This window comes from Phyllostomus discolor, chromosome 5 (assembly GCF_004126475.2).
Source record: "Phyllostomus discolor isolate MPI-MPIP mPhyDis1 chromosome 5, mPhyDis1.pri.v3, whole genome shotgun sequence".
NCBI classification, from domain to species: Eukaryota; Metazoa; Chordata; class Mammalia; order Chiroptera; family Phyllostomidae; genus Phyllostomus; species Phyllostomus discolor.
The window spans coordinates 626,749-654,075 of NC_040907.2; the positions used below are offsets into that span (position 1 = coordinate 626,749).

The 27,327-nt window shown below is 66.4% G+C and overlaps 1 protein-coding gene across 1 annotated transcript in view; it reads right to left on the reverse strand.

Annotated features, from left to right (window-relative positions):
• Nucleotides 1–1,273: 1,273 nt before the first annotated feature.
• The window catches only part of CFAP74 (cilia and flagella associated protein 74), a 40,218-nt gene continuing 14,164 nt past the window's right edge, over nt 1,274–27,327 (reverse strand). Inside the window, exons 16-38 of the mRNA XM_036025102.1 lie at nt 26,339–26,503; nt 25,130–25,292; nt 20,025–20,089; nt 19,358–19,480; nt 17,323–17,444; nt 16,345–16,473; nt 15,873–15,960; nt 15,164–15,337; nt 14,422–14,555; nt 7,470–7,746; nt 6,319–6,417; nt 5,468–5,607; nt 4,749–4,880; nt 4,456–4,565; nt 4,273–4,328; nt 4,062–4,181; nt 3,691–3,846; nt 2,926–3,055; nt 2,686–2,840; nt 2,367–2,499; nt 2,119–2,249; nt 1,801–1,935; nt 1,274–1,629 (exon numbers count right to left, since the gene is read on the reverse strand). Coding sequence (XP_035880995.1) covers nt 1,528–1,629; nt 1,801–1,935; nt 2,119–2,249; nt 2,367–2,499; nt 2,686–2,840; nt 2,926–3,055; nt 3,691–3,846; nt 4,062–4,181; nt 4,273–4,328; nt 4,456–4,565; nt 4,749–4,880; nt 5,468–5,607; nt 6,319–6,417; nt 7,470–7,746; nt 14,422–14,555; nt 15,164–15,337; nt 15,873–15,960; nt 16,345–16,473; nt 17,323–17,444; nt 19,358–19,480; nt 20,025–20,089; nt 25,130–25,292; nt 26,339–26,503 — 3,039 coding nt within the window. The 3' untranslated portion in view covers nt 1,274–1,527. The remainder of the gene's footprint in view (nt 1,630–1,800; nt 1,936–2,118; nt 2,250–2,366; nt 2,500–2,685; nt 2,841–2,925; nt 3,056–3,690; nt 3,847–4,061; nt 4,182–4,272; nt 4,329–4,455; nt 4,566–4,748; nt 4,881–5,467; nt 5,608–6,318; nt 6,418–7,469; nt 7,747–14,421; nt 14,556–15,163; nt 15,338–15,872; nt 15,961–16,344; nt 16,474–17,322; nt 17,445–19,357; nt 19,481–20,024; nt 20,090–25,129; nt 25,293–26,338; nt 26,504–27,327) is intronic.

Genomic DNA, 27,327 nt, shown 5'->3' on the forward strand with positions numbered 1-27,327 from the left:
TCTGCACGCACCTCTGCCTCCGGAAGGGTAGGGACCATCGGCTGGAGAGCAGGGCCGCCCTTCACCTGGGCTCCCTGCTGCCTGACCCTCCAGGCGCCTGCCAAGCAGTCCCCAATCCCTGTGTGTGGGGGGGGGCTCTGTCCCAGACCTGTCCCTCACCTCCAGGCTTCCAGGCCGCCCCCAGGGCCCTGCAGCTGGGCTCCCCTTCCTCCTCCTGGCTCCACTGCGTCCAGGCCCAGCACAGGAGTGGGAGGAAGGGGGGTGGACAGCGAGTTCAGCACCAGGGCGCCCGAGCAGGGGAGCCAGGCCAGGCCTCAGAAGCCAGCGGCCGGCCCCTCCCGCCGGCCACCCACCTGAGGAGGAGGCGGGAGAGGCCTGCAGGGGGAGCCTGCTCCCGGGCTGGGCAGGCCCACGGACCCCAGCGTCTCAGCTCGCCGCCGCTGGGCGGAGCGGCGGCGTGCACTCTGGCCCACCCCAGTGAGGGGCGGGAAGGAACCTGGGTCTGCCCATCCAGTCCTGCCAAAGGTGTCCCTAGGGTCCCTGTCACAGGCTCCAGGGCAGGCTTCCAGGCCCCCAGGCGATGAGAAGGGGGGACGGCAGGTGGCTGCGGGCTGGCGTCCAGAGTCTGTGCCCAGCCGAGGCCGCAGTGCTGCCCTGGTGGGCGCGGGGGCGGGTGGGCTCCGTCCAGGCAGCCAGCCCTCAGGAGGCAGGGGCTGGGGTTCAGGCACCACCATGAGCTCCCAGGAGGGTCCCATGGGCCTGGGGTGGGAGGCTTCTATCTCGAAAGGCCAGCTGTGCCCGAAGGCCAAGTTTGGGCGGCCCAGTTCAGGAAAGGGGACCCGGACGTGTGTGCTGGCTTCAGCCTGGGCCCTGGCCGGGGTGTCCCGGCATTTGCTCGCCACTTGCTGAGGGTCGTCCGGGATCCTGGGACTCGGGAGGAGCAGGGAAGGCTGAGGGCCCCCCTGGCTTCGGAGTTGCCTCCCCCTTCTCCCTTCTGGGGGCCCCTGCAGCCCTGCCTGTTGTGCCCCTGCCACCCCGCACGACAAGGCACTGCCCCGCGGGAGGCCCCGCAGAGGCTCCCGGGCAGCCCTCGTTGGGCTGTGCACTGATTCTCTGGGGGGCGGGGCGGGGACGGCCCCAGGGCTGCACTCCCGCCTCTCATTCCGCCCGCAGCCCTGAGTGACGCGGGGTCGTCCACACGGCACACCAGCACGCAGAGCACGCAGCGTGTTTATTCCCAGCTCCTGCCCGCTCCGGGCAGGTGCTGGCGGGGCTCACGCAGGAGCGGGCGGCAGGGAGGGGAGCTCTCGGCCCCTGGGCTCGTCAGGTCCAGGGCTGCAGGGGGCCACCGTGCGGGCACCCAGGCGCCTTGGCCACGCGGCCACGCAGAGGGCTGCCGAATCGAACCCGCCCAGCAGTGGATGCCCCCCGGTCCCGGCCCACGGTGCCTGGCCCGGCCCACAGACCGGGGGCTGCTTCCGGGCGGCCGGAGGGTCTCGGGGGCTGCGTGGAGAGGCTCCTGGGACCTCAGGGGCCCGTCAGCACCTGAGCGACGAAGAAGATCTTGTAGGTCTCCTTCACGTCCCCCCGGAGCTGCAGCAGGGCGGACACCTGGAGCGGGTGGTCTGGCTGCAGTGGGACCGGGAGGGGGGAGGGAGCGCTGAGCCGGCGGGCAGCTCACCGGCCAGATCTGCGTCTGGCAGCTGCACCGCCCGCCTCTCCCACAGCCCCTCCCTGGGCGGTGCCGAGGGGCGCCCCGACCCGGCTGTGGCTCCGCGGGGCTCCCGGGGGAGCACCTACATCGAAGTCAGCGGGCGGCACCCAGGAGATGCTGATGGTCTTGGTCTGGCCGCGCTCCACGACGCCTCGCGGGGGCTCCACGGTGAAGCCCCGGTGCTGCAGGGACGCGACGCCGTCCAGGCTGAACTCCACCGTCTGCGGGCGCGGGGGCCGCTGGCAACCGGGCCGCGCTTGGCCCCCAGGAGGTGCCGGGCGCCAGCCCCGCCCGCCCTCTCGGCCCACACCCGGGAGCGGCGAGGCTACGTGGGCTGGGGCTGCCCAGGCGGGGCGGGGGCCCCCCCCCAGGTGCTGGGTGGGCTGGGGCCCTGCTGTGGTCACCTTCTTTGGGGACAGCTGGGTGGTGCGGATGCAGCCCACCAGCAGCTCGCGTGTGGCGGGTGGGGCTGGCGTGTCCGTGTCCAGCTGGACGTAGTCCAGGGTCACCAGGATGGGCTTGGGCTCCTCGGCGTCTGGCGATGGAGGGTCAGGTTGGGGACCACTGGGGCAGGTGCAGGGGCAGAGGGGGCTGGGGGCAGAGGGGAGCGGGTCCTCGGGGAGCCCCAGCACGCCCCACCCCGGGGGCTCACCCTCTCTGTGCTCCAGGTCGGCGGCTGGGATTCCGGTCAAGGACTCCACGGGCACGTCCAGCGGGTCTCCGCCCTCCACGAACATCATGTGCTCACGGGCCGCGCCCTTGAGGAGGATCTTCCGGGAGACTTTCTGGGCCAGGGCGCAGCGGCCTCGTTATGGGGCCCGTGCTGGGCTCCAGGAGGGGCCCCCGGGCTCTCCCCTGACGATGCCCCACCGGGCTCAGAGCCCCGTCAGGCGCGGGCCCTGGGCCTCCCAAGAGGAGCAGGGCAGGGGAGCCCCGCCTACCGCCCAGGCTCCCCGGGGGAGGGGATGCACCTTCTCGAAGAGGACCACCCGCAGCTGGTCCGAGAAGTACAGGCTCTCGTGGTCCGGGCTGAAAGTCAGGGTGAAGTCCTGCGCGGCCCCGGGGTCCAGGACGCCCTCCACCGGAGCCACGGCGAACACGCTCTGGCCGTTGTGGTTCTGTGTGCCTGCAGGCCGGGGCACGCCGGTCCGTGACCCTCCCCCCTGCCCCCTGCCCCCCGACCCCTGCCCAGCCCCAGGCCCCCGGCTCACCCACGACATCTGTCCTCTGGGCCGACGAGAGGAGGAACTGCGGCAGCTGCTGCCGGTCCTCGCGCCGGGTGCCGGCGAGGCTGTCCAGCTGCATGGAGAACTTGATGGGCAGCGAGGAGCTGTTCTGCAGCTGCGGGCGCGCGTCGTCAGTGGGCCGCCCGTCGCGGCCGGGGCTGCGGCTGGGGCTGGCGGGCCCTGCTGCCCCCTTCCGGCCCCCTGTACCCGGCCTGAGCGGCCCTGCCTCAAGGTGGGCAGCTCACGGTGGCCTCCGTCCCGCCAGCTTCTCCCCAGCCGGGCACCCCTTTCCCCCCTCCAAGAGCGGCACCATCATCAGTAAAGGCCTCCTGGAACCTCTGCCTTCGGGGCCCTGCTGCAGCACCTGGCCTCCGCCAGCCCAGCTAGCAGGTGTCCCGCGGGAGACTTGACCCCAAGGCCACTGGGCCCCTGGGACGCAGGGGGGCAGCGTGAGCTGACGTGGGTGCCTGCAGACGCCCCTGCCCCCCACCGAGCAGTGGCTGCACCGAGCCCCTCCCTGACCCAGAGGGGCGGCCCTGCGGAGACCCTGAGGCCAGGGCGGTGGAGGGGGCAAGGAGGGCGGCCGTGAGCCTGCTGGAGAGGGGCCAGCGGTGCGGGTGGCGGCTGCCGGGGGGCCAGCCTCGCACCGGCACTGGCTCTGACCGAGGCAGCGTGGCCCCCAGGGCGGAGCTGCCCCCCGCCCCCCCCACTGAGGCCAGGAAAGACGCCAGGCCCCGCAGCGGGCTTCACCTGGAAGGTGGAGGAGACCAACTCCCTGGCGATCACGTAGCCCATGTTCAGGACGTCCCCTTCGATGGAGCACGTGATCAGGGAGGCCACGCCGGTGCCCGAGAGCGTCAGGGAGAGCTTGCCTCTCTTGGTGACGATGTCCAGCGTCTCTTGGGCCTACAGACGTCACGTGTGTTAGCGCGGGGCAGGCGTGGGCCAGGCACGTCTCCTGCGGGAGCTCCATCTCAGGAGCCGCCGGGGCGGGACAGGATGGGGCTGAGACGGCCCTGACCACCCCAGCCGCCTCCTTCGACCAGAGACCACCAGGGCCCAGGGGGACGGGCGGGGCGGGGCGGGGCGGAGAGGGGGCGCGGGGCGGGCCTGGGCCTCACCAGCATGCTCTGGCGGGGAGAGAAGGACAGCACCAGGACGTGCGTCTGCCCCGCGGGCAGCTTGCTGATGGGGTTCAGCAGGACGAAGGGGCCGTTGGGGTTCAGCACAGAGAAGTCCACCTGAGGCCCCGAGTCAAGGAGAGGTGGGGGGGCGGGGCTGCCGCCCCTCACATGGCCCCCTGGTCCCCACCAGCCCCCCAGGCGCGGATACGGCCAGGTCCTCGGAGGTGATGTTCTGGATGGAGACCTTCTTCACGCCTCGGTGTCCTGAAATGGACCGGGACTCAGGTCGGGACGCAGGCCCGTGTGGGGTGGTGGGGGGCAGCCTGGCAGGCACTGGGGGTCCGGGTTCCCATGGGTGGGGGCGTGGGCACCGGGCCCTGTGGGGACTCACCCACAGCGATGTCGCCGAAGCTGGTGACGGTGCTGCCCTTGTCAGAGGTCACTACGAGGGATGGGGCCACCGCGGGGCACCACAGCTCCAGGTACAGGGTGTTGTGGGGGCTGCGGGGGCAGGGCACGCTGAGGGCACTGTGCCCGAGGCCCCCGCCCGGCCCCTCGCCCAGGCCCCGCCCAGCCCGGCCCCCCCCCCCCGCCCCCACCGCAGGCCCTGGGTCTGGGCTGGCAGTGAAAGGGGGACGGTGACCTCTCGGCTGACCATGTCCCGCCGGGCCCCGAGCGCCACACCTGAAGCTCAGGGGTTCCATCCCCTTCCTGCCTTCCACGTCACCGCTGGCCACGACACAGGGGACCACGAACTTTTCGAACTTCCCCGGGAACGACCGGGCCAGGGCGGCCTGGGCCACCTGGTACTCGTGGCTGAGGAGAGCCAGCAGACCGCACCTGTGCCGGGGCCACTCCGCACCCCCAGCTGTCCGGGGGGTGGGGGCCCGCCCCACCCCGCCCTCTGTGGGCAGGCCCACCAGGCCACGCCTGCTCTGCAGGGCCTCAGGGGCCACATGGGGTCTGTCCCGGGGCTGCCTGACCAGGGGGCGCCCCCCTTCCCAGCTTGCTGTGGGAGCTGCCCTCCCAACCCCGGGCCCTGGCCAGGCCCCTAACCAGAGACCTCTGTTCCGGAGGCCCCCGGCGAGGGTCTAGGGCTGGCAGGGGCCTCAAGGCCATCCGAGCTCTTGGGGGCTCACTCTCTACCCAGGGAGGCTGGGGCTGTGGCAGCCCATGGAGGGAGGCTGTGCCCAGGGACCCTGCCTCCAGGGGAACAGAGCGGGGGGCAAAGGCCCAGGAAGGGAGCCTGTGGGGCCTCAGCGCAGCGCCTGGATCCAGCTCTTTCTGACATCAGCCCAGCGCCAGGCCTCCAGTGCACGGCTCAGAGCACCTCTGGGAAGCCTGTGGGGCCCTGCGTCCCCCCGGAGGGAGTGGGGGGCGGGGGCGGCCCTCTCTGAGCCCACCTGAACTTGAGGTCCTGCTTCTGCATCTCCAGGGCGAGGGAGGTGGAAGCCCGGAAGAGCCGGTCGCGGTGCTGCGCCCGCTGCACGGACAGGGACTGTCTCCGCAGGTCCTTCCTGGAGGTGGTCGTCTCCTTGCGGGACTGAGTGGCGAGAGGCCAGCTGTGGGCAGGCCCGGGGCTGGAGCCCCGGGAGCCCGGGTAGGCAAGGCGTGGGCCCCCAGACCACAGGTGGCTGCCTGTGGGGGGGGGACTGGCAGCAGGGGCTGCAGCAAGGAAGACCAGGCACATTCCTGGGGAGAGGGCGCCCCAGCGCGGAGACCCCGGGGGCCTGGGCACCAGCTCCAGGGCCCGCCTGCATCAGCAGGGAAACCGGGGCACAGAGGGTGCGGGTGGCCAGACCCAGGTCTGCATGAGCGTGCCCCAGGGGAGGAGCGGGTGGGGGAGCGGGGCGGCTCTGTGTGACCGTGCCACCCGCAGGGCCACCTGCCCCCATGCCCCCGGGGCTGCCCCTGGGTGGGTGCTCCCACCCCTCCTCTCCAGTCCTCAGGTTCAGCCCTGAGGGCCGTCACGGGCGGCGCTGGATGCCGGGCTTCCTGCCAGGTCACCTGTTCGCCCTCCGCGGTCACCTCGGGCAGGGGAAGCCCCACCCGCCCCCCAGCCTCCCTCTGGGCACCCGCCTTGCCTGGTGGTGCTCCCAAGAGTGGAGGGAAGAGCCTCCCGATAAAATGCTGTAAACTCTGGGAACAGACTGGAGGGGCGGGGGAGGGGCTGTTTGTCCGGGACCCTTCGTGCAGGGAGCCGGCAGCCCCTCCTGTGCCCCCCCCATGCCCTCCTCTCGGCGCCCTCCCTCACCAATTTCGCCTCCCCGTCTTTGTTCATGGCCTGGAAGGCCTGCTGGCGGATCACCTCGCTGGGCAGCACTGGCCGGAAGGCCACCTCGACCAGGCACTTCTGTGGGGAGAGGGCCCGAGGGCTGAGCTGGCCCCGTGGGTGCCCCGCCCACCTCCACACCCACTGCCCCTAGCTCCTCTGCACCCCCCAGGAAAGGTTATGCGGACCACCTGGCGCATGCCTCCTTCTGTTCTTGGGGCCTTCAGCTTAGCATGCCCCCTCCAGGAAGGCCTCCCTGACCATGCCCCCGGAAGTGGGGCTGGGCTCAGTACAGGATTCCCAAACCCACTCTGCCCAGGCAGGTGGGGGATGCAGGGTGGAGGCCTGGATGGCCCAGGGCCCGCCCACTGCCCACAAAGCATGGGGGAGGAAGGAAACTTCGTCTTCAGCCTGGAGGTTTGGGGGTGAGCCCCTGCGCCCCACCCCGCCCCACACCTGACCAGCACAGCAGCCTCTCCAAAGCTCCCTGTGGGCTTGCGGTGCCCGGTGGGGCCATGGAGCGTGGGGGCACAGGAGGGGGAGTGGCAGGGAGAGGGGAGGGGGGAGAGGGGCTGAAGGGGAGACAGAGACAGGGCGGGCGGGGGGGAGGGGAGGGGAGGGGACACAGAGGTGAGGCTGCCACATCCTGGGTGGCACTTGCTCCGTTTAACGAGATGCGCTTTAAACGACCTGCCAGACCCGGTGGGGCCACTGCCCCCCCCCCAGCCAGCTCTGTGTGCCCCTCATACTGTCCTCTCGGCAGGCCCCAGCGCTGCTGCCCCTTGCCCCCCCTGCCCCCGGCCCGGGGGACAGGCTCTCCCTGCTTTGTGGGAAAAGCAGAGAGCGGGGTGCGGGGCCCCTGGATACAGCCAGCAGACAGACACCCAGCGCTCCTGGCAGCCAGGTCTCTGCGTCCACCTGCTCTGAGGTCCAAGGACTGCCCGCCTCCCGAGGGCTCAGCCGCCCGTGCCGGCCAGGTGCTTGCACGGACAGCGTGGGCGCCCCTGCCTCCTGATGGGGGGGCCCGGGCCTCTTCCCGGGCCTCAGAGGCCCCTGGCCTGCCGGCTCTCAGGAGGGGCAGAGCTGGCCCCACGTCCGCTGGGGCGCCAGCGCCCCGTGGGGCCCGCACCCACCTTCCCTGGCGACACGGTCCCCACCGAGGGCGAGATGGTGATGGGGGAGCCCGGGGGCAGCAGGAACTCGAAGGACGTGGGCCCCACGGGGCAGGTGTCCCCGGAGCCGACGCGGGGCACGCTGTGCGTCAGCACGTTCGTGCTCAGGTGCGGGTTGACGACGTACAGGGTGGCCACGGAGGTGTCGTACAAGGCGGTGGCCGCGAACTTGACCTGGGAGTGCGACAGCTCCAGGGGCGGGTGGACCCCCACGGCCCGGCATGTCAGCTTGAAGCGCCTGGGAGTGACCAGCAGGGGCAGGTTCAGCAGGGGGCGGCCTCTGGGGGCGGGGGAGGCAGCCCCCGCCCCCGTGTGTGGGGGGCCCCGGGAGGAGGACCGACCGTGGCTGTGGTCGCTAAAGCAAGGGAGCGCGTGAGTGCGTGGACACCAGAAACCCCACGCCTGCCGGGGGGGGGGGCTGGGAGGACAGAACACGGACCACCCTGAAGCCCGAGTGCAGGAGTGCCTGGACGCCCGCCCCCGCCCGTCACAAAGAGGGATGGGGGCTCAGGGGGCTCAGGGGGCTCAGGGGGCTCGGCGCGGGCGCCGCCGGGCACCGGCCTCCACCTCTCCTGGGAGCTCCCTCCCCACGCCCCCGAGGGGCCCCCACGACGCCCCCCGCGGGGCTGCCTCCTGTCACACGTCGTGCTCAGCACTTTCCGGGACGGCGCCCCCTGCCCTGTCACACTCGTCTGGAGCCAAAATGCGTTCGCCTGTGGAAACGTTTCAAAGCAGATGTAAAAAACCCTCACCGCAGGCTGCGTGTGTTGACTGAGGGAGAGAAACATCGATGTGGGAGACACGGATCAGGTGCCTCCCGTGCGGGCCCCCACGGGGGTCGAACGTGCCAGGCAGGTCGGTGCCTGGGACCGAGCCCACACACAGCCCTGTGGCGTGCGGACGACGCTCCGGCCGCCCGAGCTGCCCGGCCGGGGCTCTCAGCGCCCGTCTGTTTGAACGTCCGGCCCCGGGACCGCGGGCTCCAGGGCCGTCGGGGTCTCCGCACTAACTGGACAGCAGAGACGAGGTGCAGCAGTGGCCAGGCTGAGCGAGCCACCACCTCCAGGAAGGCGGCCGGCGCTGTGGCTCCTCCGCAGGCGGTTTGGGTGCCTGTGGCCCACGCAGGGCCTCCGGCCAGGGCTCCGTCCCCGGGGCCGGCACAGGGACGCTCCCCAGCGCCGCTCAGCCCCGTGAACTCGTCCTTGGACGCCACTCGCTCGTGTGCACACGCCCTCTTCCGTGTTTTGGAGAGTCCACCGCTGGCAGGGCACGCAGGTCCTCCGCCCTTTTGCAGCTGGGAGGCCCCGGCAGCCGGGGGCCGCGTCACGGAGACCAGCTGCCCCCCTGCGGCCCAGGGGCAGCGGGAGTCGCGCGGGGCCGCCCGCCGGCTGCCACCCAGGACACGCTGGCAGCGCCACGTCGGCTGACGACATGTTTCTGCTGCAGCGTGTGCTCAAACGGCCTCCCCCTCCCCCAAACCACAGGGGTAGGACTCGCTCGTTCCCTGGGGTGATGCTCTCCACTCGACCTCAGGGGCACAGCCGGCGTGTCTGTCCTCCTCGGGCAGCCCACCTGCGGCCTCGTCCTCCTGCTCCCCTGGGCGGCCGGCGGCTGACGGCCGCGGCCCCGAGGCCTGGAGGACCCACGGGCTGTGCTCGGAAACGGGCCTGGCTGGCCCCAAGCCCCACTTCTGATGCCCCCTCGCCCCCCACCCCCGTGCCACACCCTGCTGAGGGCCGCCAGCTCCTCCATCTTTCTGTCCTTCGGAAGGTGTGCGTCCGCCATCTGCATTGTGTTCGTCGCCGAGCACTCTGAAACCTTGGGTTTGATTTCCCTGGTAGTTGTTCAGCCACTCAGACCTTCTGTCTGTTTTCTCCTCTGGTGGGGTGTGTCCGTCGGGAAACGTGTCGGTTTCGTCCAGGCTGTCACGCTGACGGGCGCGAAGCTGTTTGCCACGCGCCCGGGCCTCCCGTGCCTGTGGGTCCGGAGTGACGCCCCCCACCCCTGGCACTGGTGACGTGTGACTCTTCTCTTTCATTTTTTTTGTGTGTGTTATAGCACAATTCCCATATTTCAAATGGACAAAATCAGTATCATTTACAGTGTCTTAAGACAAACTGCCTTGGAAGGGAGCTTCCTTTCCAGTAGTTGGGGTCTACGAGAGGTCGCTAGGAAATCCACTGCTGTGGAGAAGGAAGCTTAAATCAGCATTTACTGCTTAAACGGAACCGGGAGAGGGTGGGACCCGGGTTTTCCTTGGATCAATTGCCGACTAATTTCCAGGTCAGTTCCTGATCGATTGCTGTGAGGACACTGTGTCCGGCGGCTGAGGGAGCGGTGGGTTTTCCCTGGGTGTCCCGGGAGCTCCCGCAGGAGCCCCGCCCCTTGCTGGCACGGCCCTGGCGGCTCTGGGGTGCGCCACCCCGCTGGAGCGATTCACTCCCTTCCCGCTAGTGCTCCTTACAGATCTCACACAGCGGGTGCTTCTGGGTGTTCGGGCCCACGCCCTACTCCGTGTCTCCGCTTCTCGCGCGGGTTGTGCGGGCCCAGGTCCGGCGTCGCTGAGGCCTGGAGGCGGGCCCTTCCTCTCCTTCTTCATCTGGATGGGTCTCTTAGGAATGACGACTTTACTCATTTTTACGGAGAAAGACTTTTAGTTTTGTTGTTTTCCTGTAGAATGTTTGGGTTTTGTTTCACTGATTTCCACTTATGTCTTCTAATTTCTTTGGGTTTAATTCGCCATGCTCTTTTCCTAGTTGTTTTTGAAAAGATTTTATTTATAGTATTTATTTCTAGAGAGTGGGGGAGGGCCCTGCCTGGCGGGGCTCAGTGGGTTGGGCGTCGACCCACAGGTGGAAAGGATGCGGGTTCGCTTCCTGGCCAGGGCGCACACTGGGGCTGCGCCCGGCCCCCGGTGGGGGGCGAGCGAGAGGCACACCCACAGGCCGCTGCCCACACCCACACGTGCCCACCCGAGGACTGAACCCACAGCCAACACCCGGCGACCCCTCACTTTGCGGGAGGGTGCCCAACCTACGGAGCCACACCGGTCGGGGCCTCATTTTCTTAAAGAAAAGTCTAGAGATGACTGATTTCCAAGCTCTCCCCTTTGTCTGCATTGGGAGCTGGGAAGGTCCCACTAAGCGCTGCTTCCGATGAAGCTCAAGTCCTCACACTCATCCAGACCGAGCCCGCGCACGTGCCAACGTGGGTCGATCACAAAAATACGGAGTGGGGGGATGGCATAAAAACACAGTGGGGACCAGCACGTGGGGCGGGACACCAGCGAGGGGGGCCGGAAGCGGAGCCCAGCGCCGGGAGACCGCGCTTCCCAGCACTTCGCGCGCATGCCCTGCAGAGGGCGCCCTAGAGCCACCAGGCGGGGGAAGGGCTGCGAGCTGGGCCCCGGCCCCAAGTTCGGAACCGACCGCCCCCAAGGAGAGCCGAGGAACGAGATCAAGGCCAACCAACCACTAGTAGCGTTTTTGGACAAAAGAGAATGGGGCAAGTCAACGACGTTTGGATAACGCCACCCGCAGGGGCGGCTGCGCGAAGAAGGGACGCTGTGACACGGTAACCCACGGAGCGCGGGGAGAGCACTCGCGAGCCCAGCAGCCGGGGAGGCCGGCGCGGCAGGACCACAGCCGCTCCGCTCCGAAGGGGCGCTCGAGCCGGGCCGGCAGCGCGACCAGCACCAGTGACCCGAGGAGCACTCGGCTAGGAGGGGCCCGGGACCAGGGACGCAGCAGGCGGCTGGGGAGGGGGGTGGGGGCGGGGGAGACACTGGGAAAGCCGGGGAGCGGTGAGAGCGAAGAGGCGGAGCCCCGCGGGGCGGGGGCATCAAAGGCAAAAGCCCCAGGGAATGTTCCGGAAGTAAAAAAAAAAATTGAAACGCCCTGTGCGCCTCAGAAAATCCACGCAAAGCAATCCACACCGAAACGCGTTTTCCCCAAGTTGTGGGGTTTTACATGGAAGAAACAGACCCTCAGGCGCTGGGGGAGGAACTCAGACTGCCCTCCCCGTCCCAGACACGCTGTTTCGTTGTTTTTTTTTTAAGAGTGTTCAATAATATTGTTTTATTTATGGAATCTGGGTTTTTTTAAAGATTTTATTTCTTTATTTTTAGAGAGAGAAGAAGAGAGGGAGAAAGAGAGGAAGAGAAACCTCAATGTGTGGTTGCCTCTCACACGCCCCCTACTGGGGACCTGGCCCCCAACCCAGGCATGTGCTGGGACTGGGAATCGAACCTGTGACCCTCTGGTTTGCAGCCCATGCTCAATCCACTGAGCTACACCAGCCAGGGCTGTGTTTTTTTGATTGATTAAGAAAATCCTCACCTGAGGATACATTTATTGATTTGAGGGTGGGGGGAAGGGAGAGAGAGGGAGGGAGAGATAAACATCCATCAGTTGCCTTCTCTTTGCACCCTGAGCTGGGGACTCAACCCAAGACCTAGGTACATGCCCTGGCCAGGAACTGAGCCCAAGACCTTCAGGTGCACAGGACGATGCTCCCACCAACCGAGCCACGTGGCCAGGGTCTCACCCACAAGGCAGTGGGGAGCTAACGGTCTCAAGGCTGCAGGCAAACTGTCAATGGCCTGAGAAGCGAGGGGCGTGGTCCCTGTCACAGTTCTAAGGGTCTTTTCAGCAATGGTGCCTCCCACTCTGTGTGAAAATTGGCCAAGAAGGAAGCTGGCCCACATGCCTGGAGGGGCAGGACCTGGGCTGTGGGAGGAGGGGCCCACCTGCCCCCAGCTGGGACCCCACAGCAGCTCAGGCCTGGGTGGGCCCGGTGGGGGCTGGACGAGAGGACAGGGAGAGGGGCCAGGGCAGGGCGCTCCTGGACAGACCTCGCTGGGCTGGCAGTCCCAGGCAGCCCCCGAGCTGGTCCCTGAGCACAGGCTTCCCTCCGTGTGCTGCGCGACCCCCTCCCCCCGTGGGAGTGGGCGCCGGGAGGCTCCCGGAGAGGCCCCGTCCCACATCGCGTTCGACCAGTAGGGCTCGTGCCCCGGTCCTCCCGAGCGCAGAGCACACGCCACACACTACGTGCACGCTCACTCCTGCCCACATATGTGCACGCACACCACACGCTCGTGCACACACATGTCCACACGTGTGCACACACAAGGCCCACACGTGCACTCATACACACATGCGCATACCCACATACATGCACGCCCAAACAAGCCCTCACAGGTGCCCACACGTGTACACCCACGAACTCCCACATGTCCACACGGGCACACTTGCCGAGAGCCAGCCCAGCCCTGCTGTCTGACACGGTCACGGAGGGAGCCGCACACCCGCACAGCGGACACGGCGGGGAAAGTGCCTGGCACTCCTCTGCTTAATCACGGTATTACTGCCCGTGCCGAGGGTCTATGCATATGATCTACCATGGAACCGGGACAAATGGCAATTCCACAGAAGAAATACAGTTCTTCGGAAGTGAGCAAAAAACCCCGGCAGCTCATTGGAGAGTGACTCCCCACCAGAGTGTTCTCCTAAGTGGGTTAGAGAGTTCCAAGAGTGGGAATGGAAAAGACTCCTAGGATTACTCACTACAAAAGCCCCTACACCCACCCTTATTACACAATTCCTTGAAACCAGGGCTCCGGGAGCTAGACATAGATTCAAAAAACACATCTGGTCAGCACAGTACCAGTATCCATGGACTGTTCCCCCTCTGACTCCTAGGCCCACTGGTCCCCCTTTACCCTATGCCGGAATCTATCATAAAGGGACACGATGGGTAAATATAAGGGGTATTGGAAAAATTATTATACACTCCCCTTCTATGAAATGCTTAAGCGATCAGGACCCCCAAGGTGTTTATTGCCTAAAAAGCCAGACATCAAAGATGGAAACAAATAATAAAAATGCATCAACACCGAGGTGAATGGCAGGCAACCAAACGGACTGAGCAAAACAAAGATTGTTACTTGCACAGGATGACAGGGTTCTGGCGCTGAAGTGAGAAGTGAGAGGCAGGTACTAACCACATTGACCACGAAAGCCTTCTGCATGGCCTTTGCCAGTGAGCTAAGACAGCCCTGTGCCCAGCTACATGCCCAGCTTGCAACTTTAGAATACATAGATTAAAATTAGGTTAAGCTTTAAGAAATTAAGGTGTTATATAATGTGGTAAAATGTGTTACTGATTGATTGCAAAGATTAGGAGCTAGAGCTGGCACAATAATATGCAATAGAGAGCTGCTTCCTATTTTCTGCAGAATAAGGAGAAAGCAAATATGCCTTAAAAACCTCATATTTTTTATTGCTTTCACATATGCCACATGTACACACCCAACTGCATAAAAATAAAGAACATGAGAGCCAGCAGAGAGGCCTGGCCGCTGAGCTTGAAACGGCACCTCTTGTGTCTTTCCTCCGCCGACGCCGCCCCTCCGCTGGGCGTCCCTGGCTCTGCCGGAGCCGGGCTCCGGCACACGCTGATGTGAACTCACGCATGTGCACGACTGCACACTCACACACATGCACACACTCAAACACGCCCGCACACAAACGTTCCAACTCACACCCACCCACTTGTGTGCACTCGCATGAACTTGTGTCCATGCACGAACGCTCATGTTAACTCACACATGCCCACACATGCACATACACACCACACACTCATACACGTGTACACCAAAACCTACATGCCCCCACACATACACAAATGAACTCCCACCCACCCACACGTGCATGCTAACATGCATGCACACACAGTGCTCACGTGTGTATGCCCGCACTTGCTCCCCCCCACAGGGCTGAGTGGCCCCGCCCGCAAGGCCCGAGGGTCCCAGGCGTCTGCGCCAGGTCTGAGGAGCCTGCAGGCCATGCGGTGCCGGCCCGTGGTCAGCCCCGCCGGCCCCTGGCCGCCGCCCCGCACCCGGTCCCAGGCTCACCGGTTGATCTCCGACTTGCAGACGAGCTCGAAGCTGTACTCCTTGGCCTTGGTGGGCTGGAAGATCACGTCGAGCTCCAGCGTCTCCAGCGGCAGGATGGTGCCAAAGCCGTCGTTGGGCTGGATGTCCACGCACTGCACACGGGGAGCCGGCGGCGCCGGGGTGAGGCCCGGCGAGCGGCTGGGGGCGTCGTGGGGGCCGGGCGGACACACACGCGTGGCCGGGCTGTGGCCGCATGTGGCGTGTGGGCAGGTGTGTTCGGTGTGTGAGCATGTTGGGTGCACGTGAGCCCGTGTGTGTGTGTGTGTGTGTGTCTATGCCCACAGGTGAGTGCACGTGTGTACTTGAGTGTCTGTGCACACCTGTGTCTGCATGTGAGTGTGTGCCCGTGTGAGCGCACACATGCAGGTGTCGGTGTGCGAGTGCATGCACACACACGTGTGTGTTCATGTGCATGTGAGCACACGTGTGCACTGAGAGTGGATGGCGGGGACTGAGGCGGGGTGGCCGGGCAGGTGGGAGCAGCAGCCGGGAGAGGAGGGGAGCGGGGAGGGAGCAGAGGGAGGCGGGCTGAGGCAGCGACGGGGGGCGGCAGGGAGGAAGAGAGGGACAAGCGGAGGGAGGGAGCCCGGCAGAGGTGTCTGGAGGTGGACACACCATGAGGGAGGGTGAGCAGCCGCCTGGACCAGAGCTCCCTACGCAGCCCCCGTGCCCGCCCCCTGGCCCTGCCGACGCGAGGCACCTTGGGGAGCCCGACGAACCCGAACTCCTGGGGCAGGAGGGAGGGGTTGTAGAGGCTGACCGAGGCCCTGACGGCCTCGCAGACGGTGCAGTGGCCGAAGTCCACCTCCGAGGGGCTCAGCTCCAGGTCCGAGGTGGTGACTACGGCGTGGACGGTGAACTCTACCGGCTTGATCTGCAGTGCGGAGGGCGGGCACGTTTCTGCCACACGCAGTTTTTGCAAGTGTGTCCGGAAGTGAGAAAGGCACGGGCGTCGCTGTGGCCCCGGGCACACCTTTTCCCGGACACGGTCTCGGGAACCCACTCTCCGGCCACCCCCGGACTTGGGAGGACGCGGCAGCGACTGTCCCAAGAGGAGCTGAAGGGGCAGCGCGGGCAAGTGAGCACCTGTGCGCTGGGACCGCACGGCACACGCATCGTGGGGAGGACGTGTGTGTGCACGTGAGCGGGTGTGCCTGGGAGCGAGGGGTGCGGAGTCTGGGCGCTGGGGACAGCCCCGTGGGTCCCACCGGCGCTCAGACCCTCCCTGACCCAGAACCACTCCACCCTGGTCTCGACTGGCTGGGGGCTGCTGGGGCAGGCAGCCAATTTGCAGGCCCGGCCGCTGGAATCCAACCAGGGGCCTTGCTGGGGTGCAGAGCCCAGTGCCCGGCGCCCAGGGCACCCCCGCTCCCCAAGAGCACCAGCATTCCCAGGGGGCCCCCACAGACCTGGTCACCAACCCGTATTGTCATCGGGGCCTCCAGAACTCTGCTTTCCTTGTCGAAGTACCGGCCTGCGTCTGTGGGGAGGGAGTGTCTAGGAGAGATCGCATGCACCCACATGTAGTTTTCTCGTTTGTACTGTGCACCACGGCAGTGAAGCTGACCTGGGTGGTGCTTTCAAAACACGCAATTGGTCCTGGCCGGTGGCTCGGCCGGTCAGAGCCTTGTCCCACTACTGCAAGGTCACAGGTTCAGTCCCCGGTCAGGGCACGTACAAGAATCGGCCAGTGAACGCACCAGTAAGTGGAACGACACACTGACATTTATCCCCACAACCACCTTCCTCTTTCTCTCTCAAGTCCACGAATGAACCACCCCCACGAAAGCCACGACCCACTCCTGGCACCGGCGTCCTGCTCTTTCCGCCTGGTCCCCCCGAGGAGAAGCCAGGTCCCCTGCCGCCCACCCCCGCGCCCACCTGGGCAGGAACTTCAGCTGCACGGAGCAGGACGACAGCGCCTGGATGTAGCCCGTCTGTGGCAGGAGCTCCATGTGGCCCTGGAGCTCCTTGCACACCTCGAACCTGAGACGGAGGGCCACTTTCGACCTGCGGCGTGAGGGACACGGGGGCGCGTAGTTGGCTGCCTCTCGCCACCCCGCCACCCGCGTGCCCGCGTGCCCCTGCCACACTGCGCCTCAACGGTGAGGGCGAGGGTCTCCCAAGCCCCGCTCCTCAGGGGCTGGCTTCCCGGCAACGCAGTCTCGTGGGGATTCTCGCAGACGAAAGCGGCACAGCTGGAACCTGCCCTGTCGGCTCTCGGAGCCCTGAGCATTTTCTGGGAAGGCCCCATGCCGGGCAGGCCCTGGGGATGGGGGTTCGGCGGGGACCGTTGCCCGACCGGCTCCTGCCCTCCCCCTTCCCCGGCACTGTCTTGGGCAGGCTGGGTCGCACAGGCCTCCCCACAGCACAAGCTCTGCAGGGCACTCTGGTGGCCCCCGGGTGGCCTGGCCTTGGTCAGTGACCACAGCCCCTGTAAATTCCGTCCCTGCTCCTGGCTCGGGGCCAGCCAGGGGAGCCAAGGGCACCCTCATTGCCACGTGGGTGCCGTGCCCCACGATGCCACGCTCCCGTCAGGGGCTCCACCCCTGCCACCTCGAGCCTCCACTGGGTCAAGTGGCAAGTCCGACCCTCGCCACAGGGCTGGGGCTCTGTTCACGCCACAGGTGGGGTGGTCTCGGAGTGACCACAGGAAGGCAGGCGGCGGCGGCTGCCCAGGGGAAGGGCGGCTGTTTCCCGGCCCACCTGGGGACCGCGGGCTGTGGGCCAGCGCCTTCCGAAGGCTCCCGGGGTGCTCCCCGTCTGACCGGCTTGGAGGGGGGGGGGCCTCTGCCCAGCCACGGTGCCACGTCCGCCGAGGCCCAGAGACGGGCGAGCGGACGTGAGGGCCGCGCTTACCGAGTGTGGACGACGATGGAGTCCTGGTACAGCCGGTCGTACATGCAGATCTTCAGGTCCACGTCCGGCCTCGACACCCAGACCGGCACGGCCACGGCCACGCCGACGGCTCGGAAATACAGCTGAACCCAAACGTGAGAGCTCAGCGACACGCTCGTCCGGCGGCGACGCGTGCCAACACGGACCTCGGCGGGACAGGCTCTGTGAGTCTTGCCGGCTGGCGTGGGTGGTTAGGCGAGCCGGTCCGGAGCCGTGCCACGGCACCGCGCACAGTGCGTGTTTGATTAAGGAAACCCTTCTCGCTACACACATCTTCCAACACGGAGAGAGCGGGGTCGTGCGGCCGTCTCGGGCCACCGCACAGCTCCGCACCGAGCGACGCCTCAGCCGTCTGAGAAACGCTCTCGCCGCGGAGCCAGCGGCCCCCGGGCCGGCGGCCGCGTCACAGAACCTTCGCACCTAGACTGCGGCAGGAGCTCTAAGGGACCCCTCGAGGGCACCCGGGGGTGCGGGGGCGCGTCTCTCTCCCGGCCACTGAGGCCTGGGCTCGGGAGTCGGGGCTGGTGGGCGTCCTGCGGGGCTGGTGGGAGCCTGGCACCTGGCCGCCCCTCAGGCTGGGGGGGCAACTGCTCCTTCCGGACACCAGCCCACAGGGCCGTCTGGGGGCACAAAACAGGGACTGTCCCTCTGTACAGCCTGCAGGCCTTGTGACACTGGGCAGGTGCCAGCCGCCAGATCCAGGCCTCAGGGCTGCCGAGGCACACAGCCCGTTGCCGGGGTGGGAGGAGGCGGTTGGTGCGAATGAACAGGAGACACGCCCCTGCAGGGGAGCTGCTGGGGTCAGGGGTCCGCATCAGTCCCAGATCGGGCTGTGTGGTCAGCGGGCACCGCTGGGGGCCTGGCAGGCTGGGGGCAGCGTCCTCCCTCCCCACACTCTCAGGGGACCATTAGGGAGCCCAGGTCCGCAGCCAGGCGAGCAGGTGACAAGGTGACACACGACATGCCAGGCTACAGACAGACCCGAGACTCGGAGGACAGGCCAGGGAACTGCCGAGGACGGGGGCGAGCAAGAGGGACCCGGGTGCACTTTACTGCGGTCCTAGGACGCGCCGGGGAAGCCCCGCTGGGGACACAGCCCGTCTCGGGCGGGGGCTTCCTCCTTACACGTGCGAAACAGAGAGTTCCGAGGGGCTCGCGGGCTGGGGGAGGGAGAGGACTGCCCACGGAACCACTGAGAGAGATTGCACTAGACAGCAACCGGACCCGCCGCCGGGAACGAGGAACCCGGTGGAGAGGAGAGAGCGCCCCCGTGAGGTCAGCAACCACCGGAGGCAGAGGGCGGGGCGCGGCCTAGCGGGCGGCTGCCCTGGAAACGGGGTGGGGGGGGGGGGCCCGGGCAGGGCGGGGGCGGGGCCAAGACCCGCAGGGGAGGGGCGTGGCCGCCTCCGCCCTTAGGCGGCTGGGGGTCCCGGCGACGCCAACCTCCCGGCCCGCGCAACCCCGCAGCGCACCGCCGCCCGCTGTGAGCACAACCGCGGTCTGTGGGCGAGTGTATCGTTTTCGCGTGCGCGCGTCAGCCACACACGCGACCTCGCCTTCGGCCGCCAAGAAAACTTGAGCGAAGAAAAGAGTTTGCCGATGTCGTCTGAACGTAGTTTCACTCGTTCACGGAAAGTGAACGGCAACGAGCAACGAAGAGCAGGTTTGGCTGCTTCGGAATTTAAAAAGACATTTCTAGTGACCCGGACCCATCGAAGGCTGGGTGTGCACGCACAGGCGTGTGGGCTTTGTGTGCAGGGACCTGCGTGTACGCGGGTGTGCCGACACGGGCATGGGTGTGCACCCATGCACAGGGGCACGCGTGTGTGGGTGTGTCACTGTTCGCTACACGGGCCGGCTGTCCGAGCCGCCCACCAGCCATCCAGGTGAGGCGGGCAGGGGCGGCGCCTCCCGCGGCCGCGTGGGGCGGGGCCCTGCACCCGGGAAGGGCTGTGCTGTGGGGGATGAAGCATACAGACGGTTGCAGGACACTTACAGTCGGGCACTGCCGATTCTTGAACGTGACCTTGAAGTTGGCCTGGATGTCCCCTGGGGTGACTGGGGAGAAGGTGATGGGCACTTTGATGGAGGAGAAGGGGGCGATCTCACCCTCGGTCACCTGCATGGGAACACACGTGTCACAGGGCCCCTCGGGTCCATGACGGCACCTCCCACTGTCTTTGCCACGGGCCGTGTCCCTGGGAGGCGGAGTGGTGGCAGGACCCATGTCCCCCATGGCGTCCTCTCGGCCACAGAGACTCTGGTCCCAGCCTGGCCGGGCTCTGCAGAGACACACTGCCCTGAACCCTGGCGGCAGGGAGCAGGAGAGGGGCAGGCTGAACCCCCCCTCTGGCAGGCCCCTCCCCGGCCCCGGCACACGCACACACATGCATGAACAGGGACCCCTACGGCTTGGCTGGCCCTGCACCCAGAAACCGGGCCCCGCTGCTCCGGTCCCGCCAGATCCCCAACGGGACGAGGAGGCCAGGCGCGGGCTCCGACAGCGGCTGCCCAGCGGCATGGAGTCCAGCGGCCAGACAGGCCTGGTCCGGCTCCAGTCCCACGAAGGGCCACCCGGGGAGGGAGTCAGCAGACCAGCAGGGCGGGGCTGGGGGCAAGTGAGCTGGGGGCAGGCGGGCTGGGGGCAGGCGGGCGGCACTGACCTCCCCCAGCGAGATCTCCGTCTGCTCCTCGTTGGAGAGTATCATGGTGCCCACCCCCTCCGGGTCTGGAAGAGAAGGCACGACAGCTGTGAGGGCTGGCAGGGAGGGGACGGATCTGTCCGGATCCGTCTGGATCCGCCGGAGCCACAGTCAATCCCCTCCCAGAGCTGCAGGGCCCCCGGGGAGCTAGGGTGTCGGGGTGGGATAGCCCCCCTTCCCTTAGACTCCTGCTGCTCTGGGCGTGGTGGGGGCCCACGTGTGGGAGCAGGCATCAGCAGGGGAGGATCTGCCCAGAGCCCTGGAGGGTGGGTGGGTGCGGCGGGCTGAGGGCAGAGCGCGTGCCCCGGGCAGCCTTTGCAGTTCCCTTTGGAGCAGAAGGAGAGGGGACGGGGGCTCACAGCGGGGTTGTGCTAAACCGAGGAGACGGGGAGACGGCCACACACCAGGCAGGGAGGGCTCTTGGGGGCGGGGAGAAGATGGGCGGCAGGGGCACGGCGGGGGGCAGGGCTGCAGCTCCCCGCCTTCTGGGGGAGCCCCTCCCAATGCTGCCATCTTCTGGTGACCTGGTGGAGTGCAGGCACTGCCAGGTCTCGAAAAATTTTAGACTAGATCATCTTTCAAGGACTTTTATTCTCAAATTCCACAACCTAGTTTTTCACGGAACTGCTTGGTCTGCGCGCTTGCAGCTGGCCCGCTCCCATCATCCCGTCCCCGTGGGTGGGCTACGCACTCTGGCCTGCCCCTCGGGGTGCGGTGGGCACCCCAGGGACCAGCACGCCATGTATCAGGAAGGCTCCTGAGGACAGACGCCGTTTCGTCTCTTCTGAGACGGGTTTCTGTTGATTCTGCGTGTGGACAGAACTTAGTAGGCGGGGCCAAGGTCAGCATCTTCTCCAAGTCTTTCCGTGCCCTGCTGCGTCACGGCGGGCGCCCCATTTCTGGGGCCGAGCCGTGAGGGCAGAGGCCCCGAAACTGGGTGGACGTGTCACCCTGCCCAGAGCTCGCAACCGCCACCTGGGCAGGAGCAGGGGCGGGCGGGACCAGTCCCGGTCTGCTTGAGGGGGGGGACGGCCGCGGCAGCTCGGACCCCAGCTAGGGGCCAGCGGCTTGAGGGGGGCGGTGGCTAGGGTCCCTCCATGCCCCAGGGCCTGGCCGCGCTGGCCCGTTTGCTGAGGGCAGGGCGGGCTCTCACATGCCCCGGAGTCGGCCCGGTAACGGTGGAGTTTTCTGTAGTGACGCGCCCAGTGGGTCTGCTCCGGGGCCGCCCCACTGTCAGTCCGGACGGTGACTCGCTTCCTGAGCGCGAGTTTAGCCTCGACCGCCTGGGCCGCGCCCGGGGACGGTCTCTGCGTGCCGCCTCCGCTGGACGACCCCTGCGGCCAAGCCCCGCCGCGCTCCGTCCGCCAGGGCCCGCGCCCTTCTTTCCTGCTTCCCTCCGCCTGCGCCGGGAGTGTCCCCGGGCCGGGTCTCCCTTCGGCGACGTCGGGTCTGCGGTTCGCCCACTGCCAGGCTCCAGTTTCACGGGTCACATCGTTGCTTCTGGAAGTTTCGTTTGGTTGATCGTCCAATCTACTTGGTCTGCCTTTTCCAGGAGGTCGTTCCAGGGGTGCGCAGGCCCCGCCTCCTCCTGGGTCGCTCTCCCACCGCAGCTCCGGCTCGTGTGCGTGGGTGGGGGCCCTGGGAGAGCACGGCCGCCGGCCGGGGCTCCGGGAGGCCGGGGCTCCCTGCTGTGGAGCCGCTCCGAAGGCCAGGGGACTCGTTAGTGGGAAAGGCAGCAGAGAGGCTCACGTGCCAGAAAATGGGACTAAACGGAAAGGACAAGCCCCAGGCACAGCACGAAGTGAGGGGCGGAGATGAACGCACACACACAAGTGGGGGACCCCCCCCCCCCAAGCAGAATTTATTTGTGTAAAGTTGTGTGTGCTTATCCTCACACGTTTCACCTTCGGTCACGGGCAAAGCCTCTCTCCATCGATGGAATACACCCGTCGAGACGGTTTTTCCACCGCTCAGAAAGGTTTTTGAACATTTTGAGCTGATTTTGATGATTTTTAAAAAGAATTTATTTATCTGTTTTTAGAGAGAGGGGAAGGGAGGGAGGGAGAGGAACATCCATGTGTGGTTGCCTCTCACACACCCCCTGCTGGGGACCCAGCCTGCAACCCAGGGAGGTGCCCTGACTGGGAGTCGAACCGGCAACTCTTTCATTCTCAGGCCTGTGCTCGATCCACTGAGCCGCACCAGCCAGGGCTGGTTTGGATACTTTTTAAAAAGCATTTCTGCTGGGTTTGTTTCGCTTCTTGCACATCAGCGAACGTTTCCTTCCAAGGACTCTTCACCCAGGGAACAAACGAAAAGCTGCTCTGGGAGAGACGGGGTGCAGGGGGTGGGGTGGGGCGCGGGGGTCACGCGGTCCTCGAGCAGAAACTGTTCGACACTCAGCACAGTGTGGGCAGGTGCACGCGTGTTTTTTAAAAAATAATGGACAGAAAAAGGTGAGGCATTATTTATTCAGATTCCTGTAATTTTTAATTTTAATTGTTGTTCAAGTACAGTTTCCTGCCTTTTATTCCCATCCCAGCCCGCCCCCTGGAAGGTGCTCTTGTAAACCCCCATCACGAAGGGGCAAATGTGTTGAAAGAGTCTTAAAAAAAAAATCACTGAAGCCAAACGCAGCCTCTCACAACAACGCCAGCTGGTGCGCTGACACAGGTGCACTCACCTAGCGGGGAAAGCCTGGATGACAAGGGGCCCGGCCTCCGGAAGGTAATTCTGGGTTTTGGGTCCCCTGTGTATTGAGAGTTGGGATAAATGTAAAGAGAGAGACGACACTCTCTCGGAAAAGTGAGAGGCGGTCAGAGTGCACGAGCCAACTGAGGATGCTCAAGGCCTCTGGCCCGTGAACCAGCAAGGCCAGCAGCCTTTTTCATCTCGCGCACAAAGTAATCACCAAAACTCTGCGGCACACCAAAAAATGTGCTTTTGATCGGACAAGAATACAGGCATAATTTTGATTCGTTTGCATCAGATGGTTATTGTTGCCTTGGCTGTTGTTGTTTTTCTGTTTGAGGGTTTAAGAGAAAAGCGGTTGGGGTCCCCCATCCCGAGGCAGGGGCTGAGTGTCTGAGCACGGCCGCAGCGCACCAGGCGGGACACCCGGGGGGAGCCAGCGCTGCGGCCCGCCACCCTTTCCGTAGGGAGGCAGAAGGGGCCCATCCCACGGGGTGTGCGCCACGCACACGGGTGGAAACGCAGCGCCGTGGAGACACCAGCTCTCCCCAGACCGCCCCGTGATTCAGTGCGACGACATCAAACACCAGGGTTTGGTTGTGGGTTTTGTTTTGTTTGTTTTTTTTTTGTAGAAATGCAGAGCTATTTCTAGCCCCGACTGGCGTGGCTCAGTGGGCTGGGTGTTGTCCCTCAAACTGAAAGGTCGCCAGTTCGATTCCCGGTCAGGGCACAAGCCTGGGCTGTGGGTTCAGTGCCCAGTCGGGGTGCATCGGAGAGAACCGACCGAGGTGCGTCTCTCGTGCAGATGTTTCTCTCCCTCTCTCTTTCCCTCCCTTCGCCGCTCTCTAAAAACCAATGAAAAATCTTGAAAACGATTTCTAAAACTCACGTGGAAACGCAAGGCACCTAACCACCCAAAGCAAATACAAGAACGAAGCTGGCTGGCTGACGCCGCACGGCTCCGCGACCACGTGCTCCGCCGCCATGACAACCGGGAGCGCGCGGCGCTGGCGCGGGGACAGGGAGACCCGCCGACTGGTCGGAGCAGGGAGCCCGGAAGCGCGCCCCGTGTTCCCAGTTTGCCGGCACACAGGCCGCGCAGGGCTACCACGAAGGTGACAAGTCGGTCGGATGGGGGAGCAAAGTGTCAGACCCACGTGGCGGGGACAGCTGGCCGCCCGCGTGGGAGGGCGCCCGGGCCCCTCCCACCACACACTGAGCTCCCGGAGGAAGCGCCGCTGACCACGGAGGCCTGACCGTGGCTCCAGGGCAGAAAAAAAAACGTGTATAAAGGCAGAAAAAACCACGAGCCCCGAAAGAGGCGATGGAGAGAGCCGCTTACACCAACCCCGAGAGCGCCTACAACTGGAGGGACGAGACCGGGAGAGGGAAAAGCGTGGGGGCAGCACGCGCAGCGGCGCTCCCTGCCCCCCGCGCCGAGTCAGCGCCCCGGGCGCGGCCGCGCATACCGACAAACTCGAGGAAGGCAGCCCCCTGGCGGGAGAGCGCGAGGAACTCCCACAGCGGTTTCCTACGGAGGGAGACGCCCGCAGGCAGGCGTGGCCGGCGGCGCGCGCTGAGTGGCACCGTCTGGGCCGCTGCCGTTGCAGTGGACACACGGACGCCTGGGGACGACCGCAACAGCAGCCATAGAGGCGAGGGTGCGCTCACCGGGGTGCAGCCGGACACCGGGCATGTGCCCCCCACACACTCACATCCAGGTTGTGGCCCCGCACGTGCAAGTGAGCCACCCGTGACCAAAAGGAGCAGCGACGGAGGGTGGGGAACAGGGAGAGCGGCCGGCCCCTCAGCGTGGACAGACTGGGGGCCCCGGGAGCAGCAGAGGCCACAGTGGGCGCACTCGCTGCAGGGCCGGCCCGTCCCCTCCACGGCTGAGGCAGGAGCGCCAGCGTGGACAGGACTCTAGGCAGAGGCAACCGGACTGGGGGCAGCAAGGAGGACACGGCCGGTTTCGACAGCATCGCCCTGCAGGAGGGCCATCGGACCTGCGGGGACCCGTGTGCTTCCTGGGCTCAGCGGTGGGTCCTGGTGCTGCCCTCACCTGCCGTGTGCCCCACCCGGGGGCCCCACCCCACGGTGCCCCTCCCTCTCTCCAGCCCAGGCTGCTGCGCCTGCGGGGCAGGGGTCCAGGGGTGTCCGACTGAGGGCTGTCAAGGGTGGGGAGGAGGACAAAGGCCCTGTGGCCACCCTGAGGCTGGTGACTCGCTCCGCATCTTCTTTCAGCTCGAATGTGAGTGCAGACAGAGGCCTGCGCCGTCCCCACTGCGTCTCCGCACGGCTCTCACCGACGGCCACTCAAGTCCCAGCCCCGGGGGAGCTCCACCCACCCCTGGGCCCCGCCCCGCCCTGCTCACCTGCGGGGCGCCCCTCCTCGTGCTCCCTGTGGCTGAGCATCTGCTCCCTCTGGCTGAGCACGTCCCACTGGGAGGACGTGCCTTCCAGCAGCTGCTCCGAGACGCTGGAGGCGACCTTGTCGTAGAAACTTCTGTCTTCGTACGCGTACGTGAAGATGCTGCTCTGGAGAGAACGGACACCTTTGTTGTCACTGTCCGCCCGCCCTTGTCACTCACCTGCCTGCACTCCCTCACCCGGAGGGCCACCCGGGCTGGGGGCTGCTGGCCCTGGCCTGTCGACCCCCGCCCATTCCCTGAGAGCCCTGCCCTGCCCTGCCCGCACCCACTGTGGGCCCTGCTCTCCTCCTGAGCGCAGGGGTGCCAGGCCTCTCTCCTGGGGACCAGGCAGCGCCCCCAGGCACCCGTGGGTGCTCCCCTAGCTTCGGTCTGGCTGCAGGCTTGGGGCTGCTCCCTGCTCTGCTCCTCCCCCAGGGGTCACCGCCACCCCACCCCTGTGCTGTGCTGACAACAGAGTGACAGTGCTGGCCAGGTGCAACTCACAGGCCGCAGGGGGACAGACAGACAGGACGCTGCTTGGGCGGAGCTGCTGTCCTGGCAGAGCCCACCAGGAGGACACAGGGCCAGTGACCCCTCCCCTCCCCCCAATCATCCTGGCCCCTCCCACCGCTGCTGCAGCGGCCAGCTGCACCACTGCCCCGCGGCCCCCACTCTGTCCTTTCTGGGGGCAACTCCTCCAGGGCCTTCGCTGAGACCTTGCACACAGCGGACAGAGCCACAAAGCAGGAGCTCAGTGCTTCCTGTCTGGAGGTGTCGACTAACTTGGATGTGCTTTGAAAGGGCAGTTTCTGCCCCCAGTGCCCCAGGGTGTCCCCGGTGTGGTCCAGGGTGCCCACTAAGCGGCACACCCACCGCACAGCCTCTGGGGGAGGGGAGACCTGCCCCCACACTGGGGCTGCAGCGGCGCCCCTGGTGAGGCTGGACCCATGGGGCTCATGGGCCTGGAGCCCGCGGCCACCACTCTGTCACCACCTGCTCGAGAGGGGACGTGCCCTGCTGCCACTGCCCTGGCTGCCCCGCGACCCCCACGCCGTTCTCACAGAGACTGACGTCCTTTGCCCAGGTCGCTCCGCTCTCTGCCCTCCAGCCCCAGCGGACGGACCTTGGGGCATCATCATCCCCACCCTCCGGCCCGGCCGAGGGGGCACTCACAAGCCTCGTGACCGACGGGGTGCTGTCCATGTCGTAGGGCTCGGAGGCCGGGAGGAACTTGAACCTGGTGCCCAGGCCCCCGGTGTTGGTCAGTGTGATGACCCGGGACGCGGTCTCCCCCACCACGTAGCTGCCGAAGTCGATGAGCTCCTTGTCCAGGGACAGCTGCCAACACACCCCGAGGGAGCAGGGTGACCCCGAGGGGCGGCCGCTGCGCTCCTCTCCCGCCCGCCATCCCGCAGCCCTGAGGGCGCTGGCAGCCCTGCCCACCTCCCGCTGGGGGCGGAGCTGCACCCGGTGCCGGGCGGGACAGGCAGCGTCTGCGCACCCGGGGACACTGAAACACAGGGAAGATCTCAGGCCGGACACGAGGCAGGAGGAAGGAGCTGAACCCACAGCCGCAGGGGGGAGGGGGGGAGGGGACGGCACCGACCGGGTGGCGCAGGCGCAGCAGAGAGCGGAGGAACCACAGGGAAGACCCGCGGGATGAAGGGAGCCCACAAGCCTTTAGCAAGACGGACTAAGAGCCAAAGACTTGACTTAAACTCGGAAATGAAAGTGGGGACACGCCTGACCCCACGGAAAGAAAACGGGGCACGAGACAGAACCGCGAACAGTCACGTGCCAGCAATCTGGGCGACCCAGACGCAACGGGCACAGCCCGAGGGCCACCGGGTGCAGACGCAGACCGCTCAGAGGCAGGCGCCGGTGTCCGCCCGCCAGCTCCGAGGGGCGGACATCCTGAGCCAGAGGGTGCGCGCAGGTGGCGCGGAGTGCGTGGGGCGGTGGGCTGGCAACTGACCCCCGGCTGCAGGCCACCAGACTCTGAGAAGGCACGTGGGGACAGAGATGCGGCGCCGCGGCCGTACTGGGTGGGCCGCCGCGCTCTGCGAGTGGGAGGACGGAAGAGGGAGGACGGGAGAGGGACGACGGGAGAGGGAGGACCAGAGAGCACGTGCACGTCTGGGCGGGGCGCGACTGCGCGGCGG